The sequence below is a fragment of the Poecilia formosa genome, unplaced genomic scaffold (genome assembly GCF_000485575.1).
Source record: "Poecilia formosa unplaced genomic scaffold, Poecilia_formosa-5.1.2 Scaffold48, whole genome shotgun sequence".
In the NCBI taxonomy this organism is placed as follows: Eukaryota; Metazoa; Chordata; class Actinopteri; order Cyprinodontiformes; family Poeciliidae; genus Poecilia; species Poecilia formosa.
Window position 1 is genome coordinate 2,136,322 of NW_006799987.1, and position 14,252 is coordinate 2,150,573.

The 14,252-nt window shown below is 40.7% G+C and overlaps 1 protein-coding gene across 8 annotated transcripts in view; it reads left to right on the top strand.

Moving 5' to 3' along the window:
* Positions 1-872: 872 nt before the first annotated feature.
* The window catches only part of mark4b (MAP/microtubule affinity-regulating kinase 4b), a 59,106-nt gene continuing 45,726 nt past the window's right edge, over positions 873-14,252 (top strand). For 3 of the 8 annotated variants that reach the window (XM_016671699.1, XM_016671701.1, XM_016671703.1), the window contains exon 1: positions 876-1,797. In XM_016671699.1, coding sequence (XP_016527185.1) covers positions 1,750-1,797 — 48 coding nt within the window. In that variant the 5' untranslated portion in view covers positions 876-1,749. Of the gene's footprint in view, positions 1,798-14,252 lie in introns of all 8 variants that reach the window. The other 5 variants (XM_016671698.1, XM_007552449.2, XM_016671700.1 and 2 more) reach the window with 3 other exon arrangements.

Below are 14,252 nucleotides of genomic sequence, written 5' to 3' on the forward strand. Positions count from 1 at the left end.
AAACTACAAAAAAGCAACTGTTAGGGATGCTCAAATATGAAAAATTGGACTGATATTGATATCTGATAGTAACACCGGTATTATGCCAGATTTACCAATATTTCATTTTATATATTTTTTTTTATCCGATTACTCGATTAATCGTAAGAATAATCGATAGATTACTCGATTACTAAAATATTCGTTTACAACAGCCCTAGTCTCAAGTATTCATGAATTTTATCTATTCACTGTAAGTTATGGCCCTAGTTTAGCTCCATATTTCTTTGCTATTTATTTATTTGTACTTTTTTATGCGTTTTGGTCTTTAAAATACTAGAATAGTAAATATTCAGGTTAGCTTTAGTTAGTAGTAAAATGGCCGGTCGCTTTGTTTCTTCTTTCATCGGTAGTTTCCAGATGACTTGTGTCAGAGTCGGACTTAAACAACATGTATGTTTAAAATGGAGGACAGCATAAATAGGATGCTAATAAGAACAAGAAGGACATGTGTGTATGTTTGAATAAAACAGTTATTGGTAAATAAATAAAAAGTTTTTAAAAAATGGCAGATCACTGTTGTCTTGGAACTGTTTGCTGTAGTTACAGCTGCTAATGTGTTGGCATCCACCTCAGAAAGTACATAGCTAAGCCCTTGGCTCTACATGCTAGTATTTTTTTATTTATTTTTAACATGTTCCGTTAATGTTTGGGTCAATAAGACAAATTATCTTCCCACAATCGAGTTGTGACTTTCAGAATAAATCTAATGCAGCATTGTCGTTGCTATTTCCGTCTTTGAACTCGGAAAATCGGACGTCCGAGTATAAAGGAACGCAGCATCAGCCTTGGACGCGGTTTTTCTGATTTTCTTGCGCTGCACCTGAAGGCAGCAGCCCAGCCTGTTCTTGCTGACGTCCCTCCCTCCCTTATTGTCACCGAGGCTGAACGCAGCGAGGTTCCGTTTTCTCTCCTCCTTTTTTAAAATTAAAGAAAATCTTCTAACCTCTGAGAAACACAAATTATTTCGTTTTTGACACGTAGAGAACCGACTCCGGTGAGTTTCCTTTCCACCGCGACAATGAGAGGAGCTAAAGGGCGGACTGGACCGAGGAGAAGATCCGGGGGGACGGACTGACTCAGAGGCGGCCGCTTTCCTTTCACACACCCGCAGTTGGTCATTGATTTACATCCCGAGGCCGAGGCTTTCCACCGGCGTCCACAAACCCGTCCTCAGCTGGTTCTGGTTCTCCTTAATTAACCGGAGCCGTGATTTTTGCCACGCTAGCCGGCTAACAGGAGGCATTAACTCCCGGTTTCCCCCCAGAATCAGCCCCCGGTTCCTCCTGGATGTTGTGCTCGTTTTCGTCACCTCGGGATGATGCAGCTGAATGGAAACCGATGATCTGGGTTTGTTTTAAAGGTCCGGCCCGGTTCTAGGGAGATGATCCGGTAGAGGTTGTGAGGTGGGGGTTTGGGGTGGGGGGTGGGAGGGGAGCTAATCTAGAGGAGGGGTATTTCTGCTGGAGACATCATGAGGTGGAGGTTACCGGTTTGTTTTTAACGGATCACCTTAATCTGGATCACCGTCTGGGTGACCAGTGCTGCCTTCACGGACTGTAAGAAATGAGGATTGTAAAGACTTTCTCCTATTTCTCCTAACCCTGGATTTCTTTTTGGTCTTGTTTGGAACAAAGTGTGAACAAAAGGAAAAACTGATTCCCCAGTTATTTTTATTTATCGCCTGGAGGACTCGCTCAGGGAAGAACAATGTCTTTACGGACGGCACTGCCTGGGAACGAGCGGAACCAGGACCACGTAAGTAAATTTAAAATCACAGACAGTCTGGCTATGATTACCACTAAATACAGGCTGATATCACCACACCATGGGACAGTAAAAGTCTAAACAGTTCATGTCCAGCATGTGTGGGATCTGCAGAGAGGCTAAAAGTCTAAACAGTTCATGTCCAACATGTGCGGGATCTGCAGAGATGTTGGTTCCCATTTTTCTGACCACAGTCCTCAATGGCCATTTTGATCATATCTGAAGATCTAATTGTTTATTTCTTAGTTTTATTCATTTAAACATTTCTGGTAATGAAAACCCAAAATTCAGTTTCTCTGAAATTATACTTCATGAGACAAATAGAATAGTTTCTTTTACAGTCTGTGGGCCGAAATCGTCAGTTCAAAAATACTCGCAGGCCAAGAAATATTATTTTCTACACTTGATGTATTTAGCCAAGTTAAATCAAAAGCAGACTTGGACGTAACAAGGTGTCTTTAGAGAATAAGTCAATCGGTAGATTTGTTCCTATATGATCACTTTCTGTTGCATTTAACATTTTGTTTAGTAGATTTTATTTTAAAATTTTACCTTTGTCTTAATTTATTTAATTTATCCTTGAATTGCAGTCCAGTCGCTGCACAAAATCAGTCCAGGGTCACTAGCTAAATAAAACTCTTTGAGTAGCAAATGTTGCATCTACTACAGGACATTTGTTGGCATTTCATTTCTACTTTTAAAAACGTAACACTTTTGCAAACAATCCAAAGATATTAATGGAAAGTTTAGTGGAAGGATAAAGTGTGATTAAGAAAATAGTGGAGAGTATTATGAAGCAAAGTAAATTCAGGTGTCTGGACTGAAGGCAGCTGTCAAAGCAATCTCAACTTCCTGATCCTCATCGTATCCAAAGGCTGATCTCCTCCATTCCACACCGCATTGACACAGTAATTCATGCAAAAGGAGCCCCAACCAAGTATTGAGCGCACAGAAATGAAAATACTTTACAAAATCCTGGTATTTTTTTAAAAGTATAAATTTTTTTTATTGAGCTTGTGTAGGATTTTTATTTCCTGATGATTGTAGCCAATTAAGTTTAATTGGCTACAATCATCAAAATAAGCAGAAAAACACTAAATGTGTCAGTCTGTGCAATAAATACATGAAAAGTAATTTTTACCTGAATTACTCAATAAGTCATTTTTTAAATGTACTGTAAAGCACCTACAGCTGATATATTATTAAAATAACATTTAAACACGTGTGTGTGGCCATTTAAATAGTTGCTCATCTTCAACTTTATTGAGTTATTTTTAAAAATAATCTTCCTCTTTTAATGCTTTGAGTAAATGTTAATGCATTAGCTTGTAGTTGTGCTTTTATTAAGCCAAAAATTAATGTTATTTATTGTAGAACATTTTTCCCCATTGAAAATCATTGCAGCCAATATTAAGCATTGACACAAAAATATTTTTCATATTGCATGTTTAACTTCTGAAATTACCCTTTTTTAAATTTTTGATTAAATCCGTCTTAAAATCTTTTGATTTTTGGTTGGAACTCTTTGGTTGGTTAAAAAGAATAAATAAACTTATTTTCAAGTAAAATTAAACATAATGTTTTACTTTATTTTTCAAAATTCTCATCACTGCAATTGGGTAGTTACATACCAACTTATATATGTGTGTTTTTGTAAAAATAAATGAGTTTTACAATAGGAAGGAGCAAATTTGAGTGACTTTTATGGCGCCAATACTGAGCTAGCACGTCTATTTGATGATCATAATAACAAAGATTGTGTTTGGCTGGTCAGTGGGCCCCTTTGGGGGCCCTCTGGATGCGGCCCTGTCATCCGTTGAGCTCAGAATCGGGTCTTTGTGATGCTCCTGAAGAATCCGTCTGCCGTTCGCAAAGAGCAGCTGCTAATCTCATTAAGGACGGTTTGGTTTGAGCAGAGGGGAGGCGTGAACCGATCCCTGAACGGGATAACAGGGTGCCCGCCAAAGTAAAACGCATGATTTAATCATCAATTTGTTTTAAAAAAACCCCAGAAACATTGCAGACTTTTAACCTCCTCTCTCTGCTGATCAATAATGAATCCATTTGATGCGAGCCCGCCCAGCTCCTCCCACCGCCGTGTTGAACCTGCAGCTCTGCTAAATGTGCTTCGTCAGGCTGGCCTGCTGCGTCCTCTGCCTCTGAGAGCGCTGCGTTTTGATTTGAACGCATCTTTACTGGCTCTGCAGGCGAGGCGACACAAACTGTGATCAGAAAGTACAAGTTAGCATTAGCATCCCGAAACACCAGAGAGGCACCGATTGGACAAACAAGAGAAGCTAAATAACGGATTACAAACAACAAATCTGTCTGTTGTTGAATAATTTAGCAGAAAAATGTCTATTTAAGTGAAACTGTTGCTTATTTTGAGGAGCTGGAGTCTGTGGAAAGCATCGCCCGCCTCCAGCTCAGGGACACTCCGGCCTAAAATAGTTTGAATTTGAATTTTTAACAAAAGGCCTTCTTCCTGCTGAATCCCAGGCCTGCAGCTGGCAGAGCACCGAACGCTTCCTCTCCTATTTCTAAAGGATATTCTGGGGGTGTGCCATCACCCTCTCTAACCACTTTACTTTCTTTACATTTTGATTTATTCCTGTTTGTTTTCCATCTAGTAGAAGTTGGGAAGCTGCAGAAGGAGCTGCATTTCCCAGTCAGTCAAACTCCTCCTGGGTATTTTTATGGCCTCCTGTCCACACCAGGCTCCATTAACACTCAAATATGAAGCAGGTGAAGGGAGGCGTTTAATATTTACACAGACCTGTTGCAGCTGGATTGAACCTTTGCTGTTAAACCACACCCAAGCTGATGGCAACCAGAAGTAACTTTACATTAATTTTTCTGTCTGTAAAGTTGGAAACTAATCGTTTTTACTTCCTTTTGTTGAACGTTTTCACTCAGTTTGTGCTAAAGAAAATGAGCATTTTAACCGGTAAGACAGGCAGTTTTCTCTGTGTAACGTCACCATGGCAACAAGGGGCTCGTCCTCGTTAATCCATTTGATCGGTGCGTTTACTGATGTCTGCCGTTTTTGAACAGAAGGCCTCGGGGTTGGCCGTTTTTCAGCTGATTCATCAGAATCAGGCCTACAGGGAGACATGGAGGCTGATGGTGGAAAACAGTCCTGCTCAATAAGCGTTTGACACCACGCACTGATAAAAACACATTTCTGCCTCGTTAAGACAACTAAACGAAGGTTCTTCATTAGAGTTGGTGCTTAAGAGCTGTAGAGTTAGCAAAGCAGGAAGTGAAATGTCAGTTTTAGACTTTAGCAAGTACTGAAATGATTTAAATTTAAGTCATTTGAAAACACAACAGAAACGAAACGAAGGTGAAGACAAGATGGAAATAAAACCAAGTTAAAACTAAGTACACCCTTCCTGCTTCCACATCATGATTAGAGATGAAATGATTAATCATGATTAATCTATTAATGAAACTAATTCAGTAACCAACTAGTCACTAACTTTAGTATATTTCAGTACTTGATTCATCATCATTAATCGTTTCAGTCCTGCTTGGGTACGGTGGAGAATCTGTGATGCTGTGGGCCTGTTTCTCTTCTGAAGACCAATAAAAGTGACCAGTCATCAGGTGTTGGGCTCATCATACATCCTATGAAACACGGCGGTGGAAGGGTGATGCTTGGGGAAAGGACCAGAGCTTCATTGGGGGCCGTGTGGAAGACGCTTCAAGTTATTGCTTCTAAATATTTTTTCCTTCCACACAGTTTTCTCTGTTTGGCTTCATGTGTGTTTACGTAAATAATATTTGCGTTTTTGTCCCTGGAAGTGAAGGATTTCTGTCCCAGTGAGGCTGAATGAGTTGGAGCCATCGCTCGTCTTCAGTCAGAGGTATTTCTGCAAACGTTGTTGCCTGCGTTGGGTTATGACTCAGTCGTATTTCTCATGACATAGCAGCTAGCTCTTTCACAACAACCCACACAGTCTGGATGCTTGTTCTCTCTGCAGCTTGATCTTTAAACCCTCCATTGCTTAATCTGGCCAGCCCTGAAGTTAAAGGTGTCGTCTCTGGATTGTGAGACTAATTGTTGTACGTTATGGTGCTCCATATTTACACATTGTTGGATTTTCATTGGGTCTGTCTCAGTCTGACTGTTGGAGATTATATTAATATTGATAATATGGCTGGTAACTGATATTTACCGATCATCTGACCAATCTCCTCCCAAACCACGAAACTAAGAAAAGAACGAAACGGTTATTGTTAATATCGGCCCAGTTTTACTTTTAGAACCGATACCGATATATTAAAAATGCTAATTTTTGGCATTATTGGTTCAAAATCTATCCATAAGTTGATATCAGATGTTAATTTGTCTGTTGTTTGTTATTATTGCTAGTTGTTAGCAGGTTGATTTAAAAATATCAACCTGAAATAATTGCTCAGTATTAGATTGGTTGGAATTAAGATTGGACCGATGCGAATCTTTGGGCCGATATCGATATCTGATATTATTATTGCTGTTAAGGTAAAAGTTTTATTCAAACAAAGCGACTGGATATCAGAGCTAAAATTCAAACACAGAATTTTAAACCCTGATGTTCTGCTATGGTGGAGAAATTGGGCTGTTTTCTCACTTGTAGCAAAGAAAAGATGATTTCTTTCCTCTAAAACCAGGAACCGGATGCAGGACTAACGGCAGGGCTGCTTATGGATTAAACTGGAGTTTTGAAGACGGGTTGCATTGTTGGCTCTGGTTTTGAGCAGCAGTAAAAGTTTGAATATCAGAAAATTTAAATGGCTAAAAATCATCATTAATCATTAGCCAACATGTTGACAATCTGACATTTGGAAAAACTCTTAACTCTGTAATGGCCTGTGCCATTTCAGTTAGATTTTCTAAATGATTTCTTGAGAGAGGAAATAAGATAAATCTTTGACACTTATAGTTTTATTTGTTGACTTTCTAAATCTTGTCGGCTTTTATTTGTCTTGCTAAATAAATGTCATATTTTATTCTGAGGGAGGTTTTCTGAGTTTTCATTTTATTTCTAGTTTTGTTGTTTGCAGCCTCAGTTAAAAACCTGCATTTGTGTTAAAACACCAACATATTTTTCTGCTTATTTAGCTTTAAAAACATGCGTTTTGCTCTTGCTTTGTGTTTTTACTACTTCCAGGAATCCAGTTTTTGCCCTGATGATGCACCTAAATTTTGAAGTCAGTCTTTAACGACTCTTAAAATAAATCTGTATAAAAAAGTTATTTTCTGCCTTCGCCCAAACCTGAGCTGCTCCTTCCACCAACAAACTGATTTCTGGGTTTCATCTCCATCCTGGATCCAGACGGCGCCCTTTAGTCGCGTTCTGCTGCCGCTTTCAGAGCCAGCAGCTCGCGCTGCGGCGTTTCTCCCCTCTCAGGGCTGGAGTCGATTTCTCTGTGTTGGTAGATATGATGAAGAGTTGCTGTTACTTCTGTAAAAACAGGGGCCACACTGGGGTCCTGCTGCCTGACTGCGGTCCAGCCAGCTGATGTGGGCTCCAGGCTGAAGACTAGCTGGACTTTATGGGGGCATCTGAAGGTCCAACGCTGCAGGATTCTCCAGCACATCGCTTTATTGCACGTTTGGATTTATAAGTTCTTGCTTTCTAATAATAAAGACAATGTGGTGCAACTGTTCTTTACATGTTTCACTGGATAGGTATTCCATGTTTATTATTATTCAACAAAAGTAAAACAAAAAATGAATCAAAAGCCTGCCGTACTCCAATGAAATGTTTTCTTGTCTTTCCAACTTTGAAGAATGTGTCAGACTGTATTTATGTCCCAGGAAGTTGGAGGAAAGTTGCCAGATGTTTACGAGAGGCTGGAAAGTAGAAGATAAAATGTTTTGATTATATTTATTTAATGGTCTCAGAATAGGATTTTTTAGAGTTGGCTCTAGAAAGTCAACATGGAAGTTGCAACAAACATGTTTGCTGTTGCAGAGCTTTGGGAGCAGACGTACTGTTTAGCCTGGGGCTCATCATGAGGCTGCGTGTGTGTGTGCGTGTGTGTGTGTGCGTGTGTGTGTGTGTGTGTGTGTGTGTGAGACAGAATAAAAGGGAAGTCATGTCGTGGGTGTGGGTTATTGCTTGTGAGCACATGTGCAGCTGTGCGCTCTCTGAAAAAGACCAGCATGTCGGCTGGAGGCCTTTTGTTCCCTGGACCACCGAAGGACCGGTGGACTCGTTGTCCCGACGCGCCGTCCGGTTCACCAGACGGTGCTGAGCGGCTCCAGGCTCTGCTGAGGCCGGCTCAACCGTTCATGATGGGTATAAAATGAGGCAGGCTGCCATTAGATAACCTATATTTGTCTCAACGCCTCGCTGGTGTGCTGCACCATATCTGAAATGGTTTGTGTGCAACTGGAGCTCAAAGGTCAGGGAAGTGGGACAGTGGTGTCTGTGTTGAGCTGGCCGGCCTGTGAGCCCGTCACCGAGCCTCCAGCTGATATATTTACTCTCATTAGTGGGTTGCAGTTGTAAACTGCGGTAGCTGATTCAGCTGGGAAAGAATGAAACGGTGAGCAGAGAGCTGAGCAGCTTTAGAGAAAGGGCTTAAGAGCTTACTGGACCTTTCTGTAGCCGGGTTTATGAAGAACGTTTCAGACACGTTTTACAGGAATGCCCACGTTTAATTTCCTCCCTCAGATTTATATTACTGCTAAAAGCTGCGCGTCACCCGTCTGCTGTTCTGCGTCACAGTTTTAGAGACGGTTTCACTTGTTGTGCCACTTTGGCGTCGTCTTCCTGGAGGAGAAGACGAACAGAAACTGCTTACGGATGTTTTCTGCTAATGTCAACATGCAGCTAATAAGCTTTTCTGGGTTGTGATGCATAAGTGAATCAGTCAGAAAAGAAAAAAGACCAACTTTCTCATCAATTGCAGGTGTGATCCTGAAAATATGACTTGTTTCCTGTTAATTGAATGCATCAGAACCAAACAATGGCATTTCTCACAGTCTGTGAATGCATCAGGTGAGTTTGGGAACGATCAGATGGAGGTCAGAGCTGCTCTGGGTTTGTTTCCTTGGAAACCAGGCGAAAGGTTAGACCTGCACGATACATCAGCATTTACATTAGTATCGGTCAGTTTTAACATATCGGTATCGCTCCAATAAGTAAAACAACTGATGCTAATTTCCACCTTGTTGCAGCTTCTATTCATGAGTGGGAAAGGAGAGGAAATGTTTGGTCATGTGACAGTGATGCAGCAAAGGATTGTGGGGAATTTAACTGAATCACGGAGCTGTAGCAGCGGCGTGGTTGTTTTAATTACCTGGTTATTGGCCAAAACAGCAACACTAATCCACCCATCCATCCATCCATCCATCCATCCATCCATCCATCCACCCATCCATCCATCCATCCATCCATCCATCCATCCATCCATCCATCCATCCATCCACCCACCCATATATCCATCCATCCACCCACCCATATATCCATCCATCCACCCACCCATATATCCATCCACCCACCCACATTAAAAATGTGTAAGTTACAAGTTTGAATCCTGTATTAACATTTTCCATTGATGATATGCTTACCTAAGACTTTACAGGTTGGAGCCCTGAACAAGTCAAAAGCAAGTTGTTTGCACAAGTTGAGAGTTTTTTCCTTTTTTCCTTTATTCCTTCCCCCATTTGGTCATTTTATCTCAGAAATGCTTGACGGCTGTTGAGCAGGTGGCGACCAACCTGCTGGATGAAGAATGAACACCATTCACTCAGACGCTGCCATGCAGACACACACAGCTCCCTGCAGACAGACCCATTGTGAGAAGCTCCCAGTCACAAAAGCAGCCAGCAGAAAGACTCTGATGGTCACAGTGGACGCACACAGGCGGCCTGTTGTGCGAAGGGCCTCGGCTCCTCAGGTGTTCGGTTTCCCCTCAGGCCCGAGCTGCTGCAGTTTAACCTACTCACATATCTGCTGTCCTAAACAGCCTGAAATCTGTAGAGTCTCCTGACTTTTCTCAGACTAATGAGATTTTTCTGCTCCAACGTCTGAGAAATTTCAGTTTCTTATAATTAACGTGAATAATCTCGATAATTTCTGCTTATAGAAATCTTTGTGTTCACATAAAGGCAGTTTTGGGTGATTTGAGTGTTGAATCAACTACAGGTTGTGATCAGAGGCTTTTATGGGATACGCTGCAAAAACACAACATTTTACCAAGCATGTTTGATCCGGTTCCTAGTGCAGGTATTATGGCACACTAGAAAAAAGTGATAAGTAACTTTTCAGCAAAATATATGAACTTGTTTTAAGTCAATGATATTCCATGTTAGTTTGAAAACAAATCAAGTCTATTTAGTTTGTGTCTTAATTTATTTCATTGTGTCTTTTTTGTAAAGATGATTTTGTTGTAGTGTTTGTGTTTGGACCCCAGGAAGAGGCGTCTCCAGTGTGGTACAGACTAAATGGGATCTTTGAATAAACAAATTAATTAATTGGTGAAAAAGTTAAGCTCACATAAGTGTACTAAGAAATTTACTCTGGAAACCAAAATAAGTTTTCTTGTTTTTGTAAATCCTGTGTGATGAATTACTGAAGCGACGGTGGTTTATCTGCATTACTTCCTTATCTCTGAGGTTTCTGCAGCTTCCTTCAGCAAACAGTAAAGAAATGCTTCCTGTCGGAGACCAAACTTTAAGATTATTTAACAAAATTACTTAAATGTGTTTCTTTTCATGCTTCCTCAGCATTTATATCTGCTGTGCAAACATGGAAGTGTCTTTGTTTTGGAGGTTTCAGTGTTTCCTAAAGTTAAACGAGCTGATTCAGCGCAGAGGTTTTCACACCCTCCAGCTTTTTCACACCTTATTACCTTCCTCAATTATTGTATTTGGGATTTTACGTGACAGAACAACCTAAATTGGTTCACAGTTGTGGAATGAAAGGAAATATAAAGGATATGTTTCAAAGTTCTGTATGGAGAGAAATCTGGAAAGTGTGGCTTGCATTTATATTCACTCAAGTCAAACCTTTATCAAATGTTTTGCCTTTTCTGTTTTGCAACATCTCTACATGTTTTTGTACAGTTCAGGGCTGAAACTAACAATTTTATCGATTATTCTGACGATTAATCAGATAAAACAACTGGCGCATTTGGCAGATTTTCTTTTTTTTTAATGAAAAAGCTTTAATTTAAGTTTTTTTATACAATATTCAAAATTCATTAATAAATACAAATAAACCAACAATTCAATTCCTTTCTTAAAGAGGAAAAACATTTTATTGACATTCTCTTAGTGAATTTGAACCAGGTTAAGATAAAACTGTACCCGTTGAGGAATTATAGATGAAACGTATTTACAGATAAAATAAACATGTTTTTATTGTAAATGCAAAATGTATACATTATTTCTACAGTTTTGGCCTAATTTCAGTTTGGTTATGTTGTTTTTGTTCAGTAAATGTCCTTTTCCAAGTCTGCATGCTCCAGTAACATTTAATCTATTACTAAATTAGATGATGATTATTTTAATAATTAATTGATCATAATTAATCGTTTCAGCCCCAGCACAGTTTTGGATTAATTACTGTTTTGAATATATTGTTGTTTATAGCAAACTTGCCTTTTCTGAACCACATACTCCAGTTGAAGGTTAATCGATTCCTGCATTAGTTGACGATTATTTTGGTGATTAATCTGATTAATCGTTTCATTCCTGGGCTCATTAGCACACACCTGCACAGGTAGGAGACGTTTAGATGCTCCTGTGGATGCATCCGACTGAAAACTCAGGATTAAACACGTTTTTGTCTTTTAAAAACCCTCTGAGGAAAAAAATAACCCCGTATTTAGGGAAGCAAATCATTGCAGCGAGAGGAGAAATCCATCTGTGTTGAAAGGAGCGAAGTCCGGCCCAGCCAAGAAATGACTCAGCATTTTAAGAAATGACTCAGCATTTAATCCGCTGCTGCTGGTCCAAACTGAATAAATGTGGCCACTTACTCAGCTCAGGCGGATCATTGCTGTGCCGTGGAGAACGATCTGCTGAGTAACGCGACGCGGCTCCAGCATGTTTGCAGCTACAGGTTATCAGATACATTTGCATTAACTGGACCTGTGGCTGGAAGCGACGGGGAAACTGGTGCCATTGGGGCATGTTAGTATTAAGATATTGACAGTTTTATAGGTCCAGTGTTCATGAGAAACCTTTGTTTTTACGAAAATGAAACGTTTGAGCCGTTCAGTAGCTCTTAAGTGGCTTTGTTTGCTGCTCAGAGCGGCTCCAGCAGAAACAAGCGTCTGCCTGGTTCCCCTGGGGACATAATCTGTGTCAGAGAAAAACCGCTTTGCAGCCAAACGGGTCTGACCCGGATTAAAGCTTTGACTCCCAGGAATTTGAATCGTTGGCAGAAGCCAAACATGTCTGTCAGCTGCTCCGATGCTTCAGCGGCTCTCGGTGAAACGGAGGCTCTCGTCATTGTTTCTAATGATGTGTGCTCTCTGCGTGGTTGGGAGGATTTCATTTCCACTGAAAGAGAAACCAGCTGAAGCCTTTGACTTTTTTTATTATTCAACAACCATAGGCAAGTTTGAGGGCTGCAAGGGAAGCTTTAATTTACAGCTTTTTAACCCCTTAATGGGAGGCAACTCTTGGAGAAATCTGCTTGAAAATGCCGATGCCTGAAATCATACAAGGTTTATATGAAAGACTTTGGTATGAAAATAAATGTAAGACTCCAGAGAATACCCTAAAGGTCTAAAGATGTGCACTAATATTACTGAGGGAGAGTAAAGGAACATGTTTCTCAGCAGGGCCAAAAAATCAACTCTGAGAATCACAATATAAAATGTCCCAAAACTGATATTTAGGAATAAAACCAATTCGCTGTCGACCTCCATTTTTAAAAAGGTACATTCTGAGACATTCCACCTGCTCCGTCTTCATCGCAGGGAAACATTTGGACTCTTTGCTTTTTAGTCTTTGGAGACCGAACGTGTCAGATGAAGATTGAGCACTTCAGGAACGCCACAGAAGTTTACGTCCGTGTTTTTTATGCAGAAATGCTGTCAGGCAGCAGTGTTGACGTTTCACTTACGTTAAACTGGTCTGCTTCCACTATCAGACCAGTTTATCATCCAGCAAATGTTGTAATGACAGGCCTAATCATGGCCCCAAAAACCAGATTTTAATCGTGATCTAGTCAGACTCCCACTAGACGTGATGCTGCTAGCCACTTGGCTAGCATCGTCGTTAGCAGGGATCTGGTAGCTAGCTGATCTGGCTTCATTTCAGTGTGTCCAATGCAGACTTATTATGGGCTAACGTTACTCCATAGTGGTTGCACAAGATAGCAGGTTTTCTAAAGAAAAACCTCTTGATCGTAATCTTTGGCTTTTTAAAAAATCCTGATCTCTGGTTATTCGTACTGGATGCAGCTGTTCTCTCCTGATTTACGTTTCAGTCTCATTCAGAGAACTTTGTGTGTTCATTTTTGCCCTTTTTATGTTTGTTTTACACATTTTGCTACAGCTGAGTTCAGTGAATCTGCAGTTTTTTTCCTCCCATTAAATCTTGACTGCTGATCAGCGCTCGGCTCACCGCCATCAGACCCGTCTGTCAGAGATACCGGCTGGTTTTTCTGCAGCCGTCTCTTCCTACCAGGAAGGAGCGTCGCAATGCAGCATGTGACACGGCTGCTGTCATCGCTGTGACATCTCCGTTTCCAGGACAAGATGTGACGCAGGGTGACGTTTCTGAAACTTCCCCTCTGCTCTTGCCACACAGAGAAAGATCCTGAACCCTGTAGGAAAAATGTCCAGATTCCTGCAGAGATGCTCAGGGAGCCTCTGTCAGAGGGAAGCTGCTGAAAACTTTAAAAAGACATTTTGCAGACAGTAACTTTACTATAAAAAGGATGGAAACCAATGTGGAAATGCTGATTGCTGTAGAAATACCTGAGATCTGAAAACTATGAATTTTATTTAGTTTTTCTGGCTTAATGTGCAATTTCTCTCTTAAAATCTTCGGAAATCTTTGGTATTCTTTGAAACCTGAAACAACTCAACTATTGATTCACCAGTATTTAATATTAATGCGCTGAGTGACATCTTCGGAGTCTGAGCTGCTGGACAGGAAGCGGAAGCTGCCACCATGTGTATTTTTAAGAGTTTGAGGACGGAGGATTACGCCACAGGGGCACCGACATCACACATCCTGTCTTTGCTCAAGACTTTCACATCAGTTCACAAACTACTTGCGTAGCTGCTGTGCATTCAGATCGCCTCCATGTGGGCAAGAGCTTGAAAACTTGTTTGTGCTCGTCACAGGTAGCGTCCTTAAATGGCATCGCAGTTCCTACAGATAAGCCTAGAAAATCAGATTTGCATTTCTTTGGCTGCAGAGACCTGTGCAGAGTTATTTATGAGTTGGACTGCAAAAGAGGAAATGACGTAATAATCGTCATACA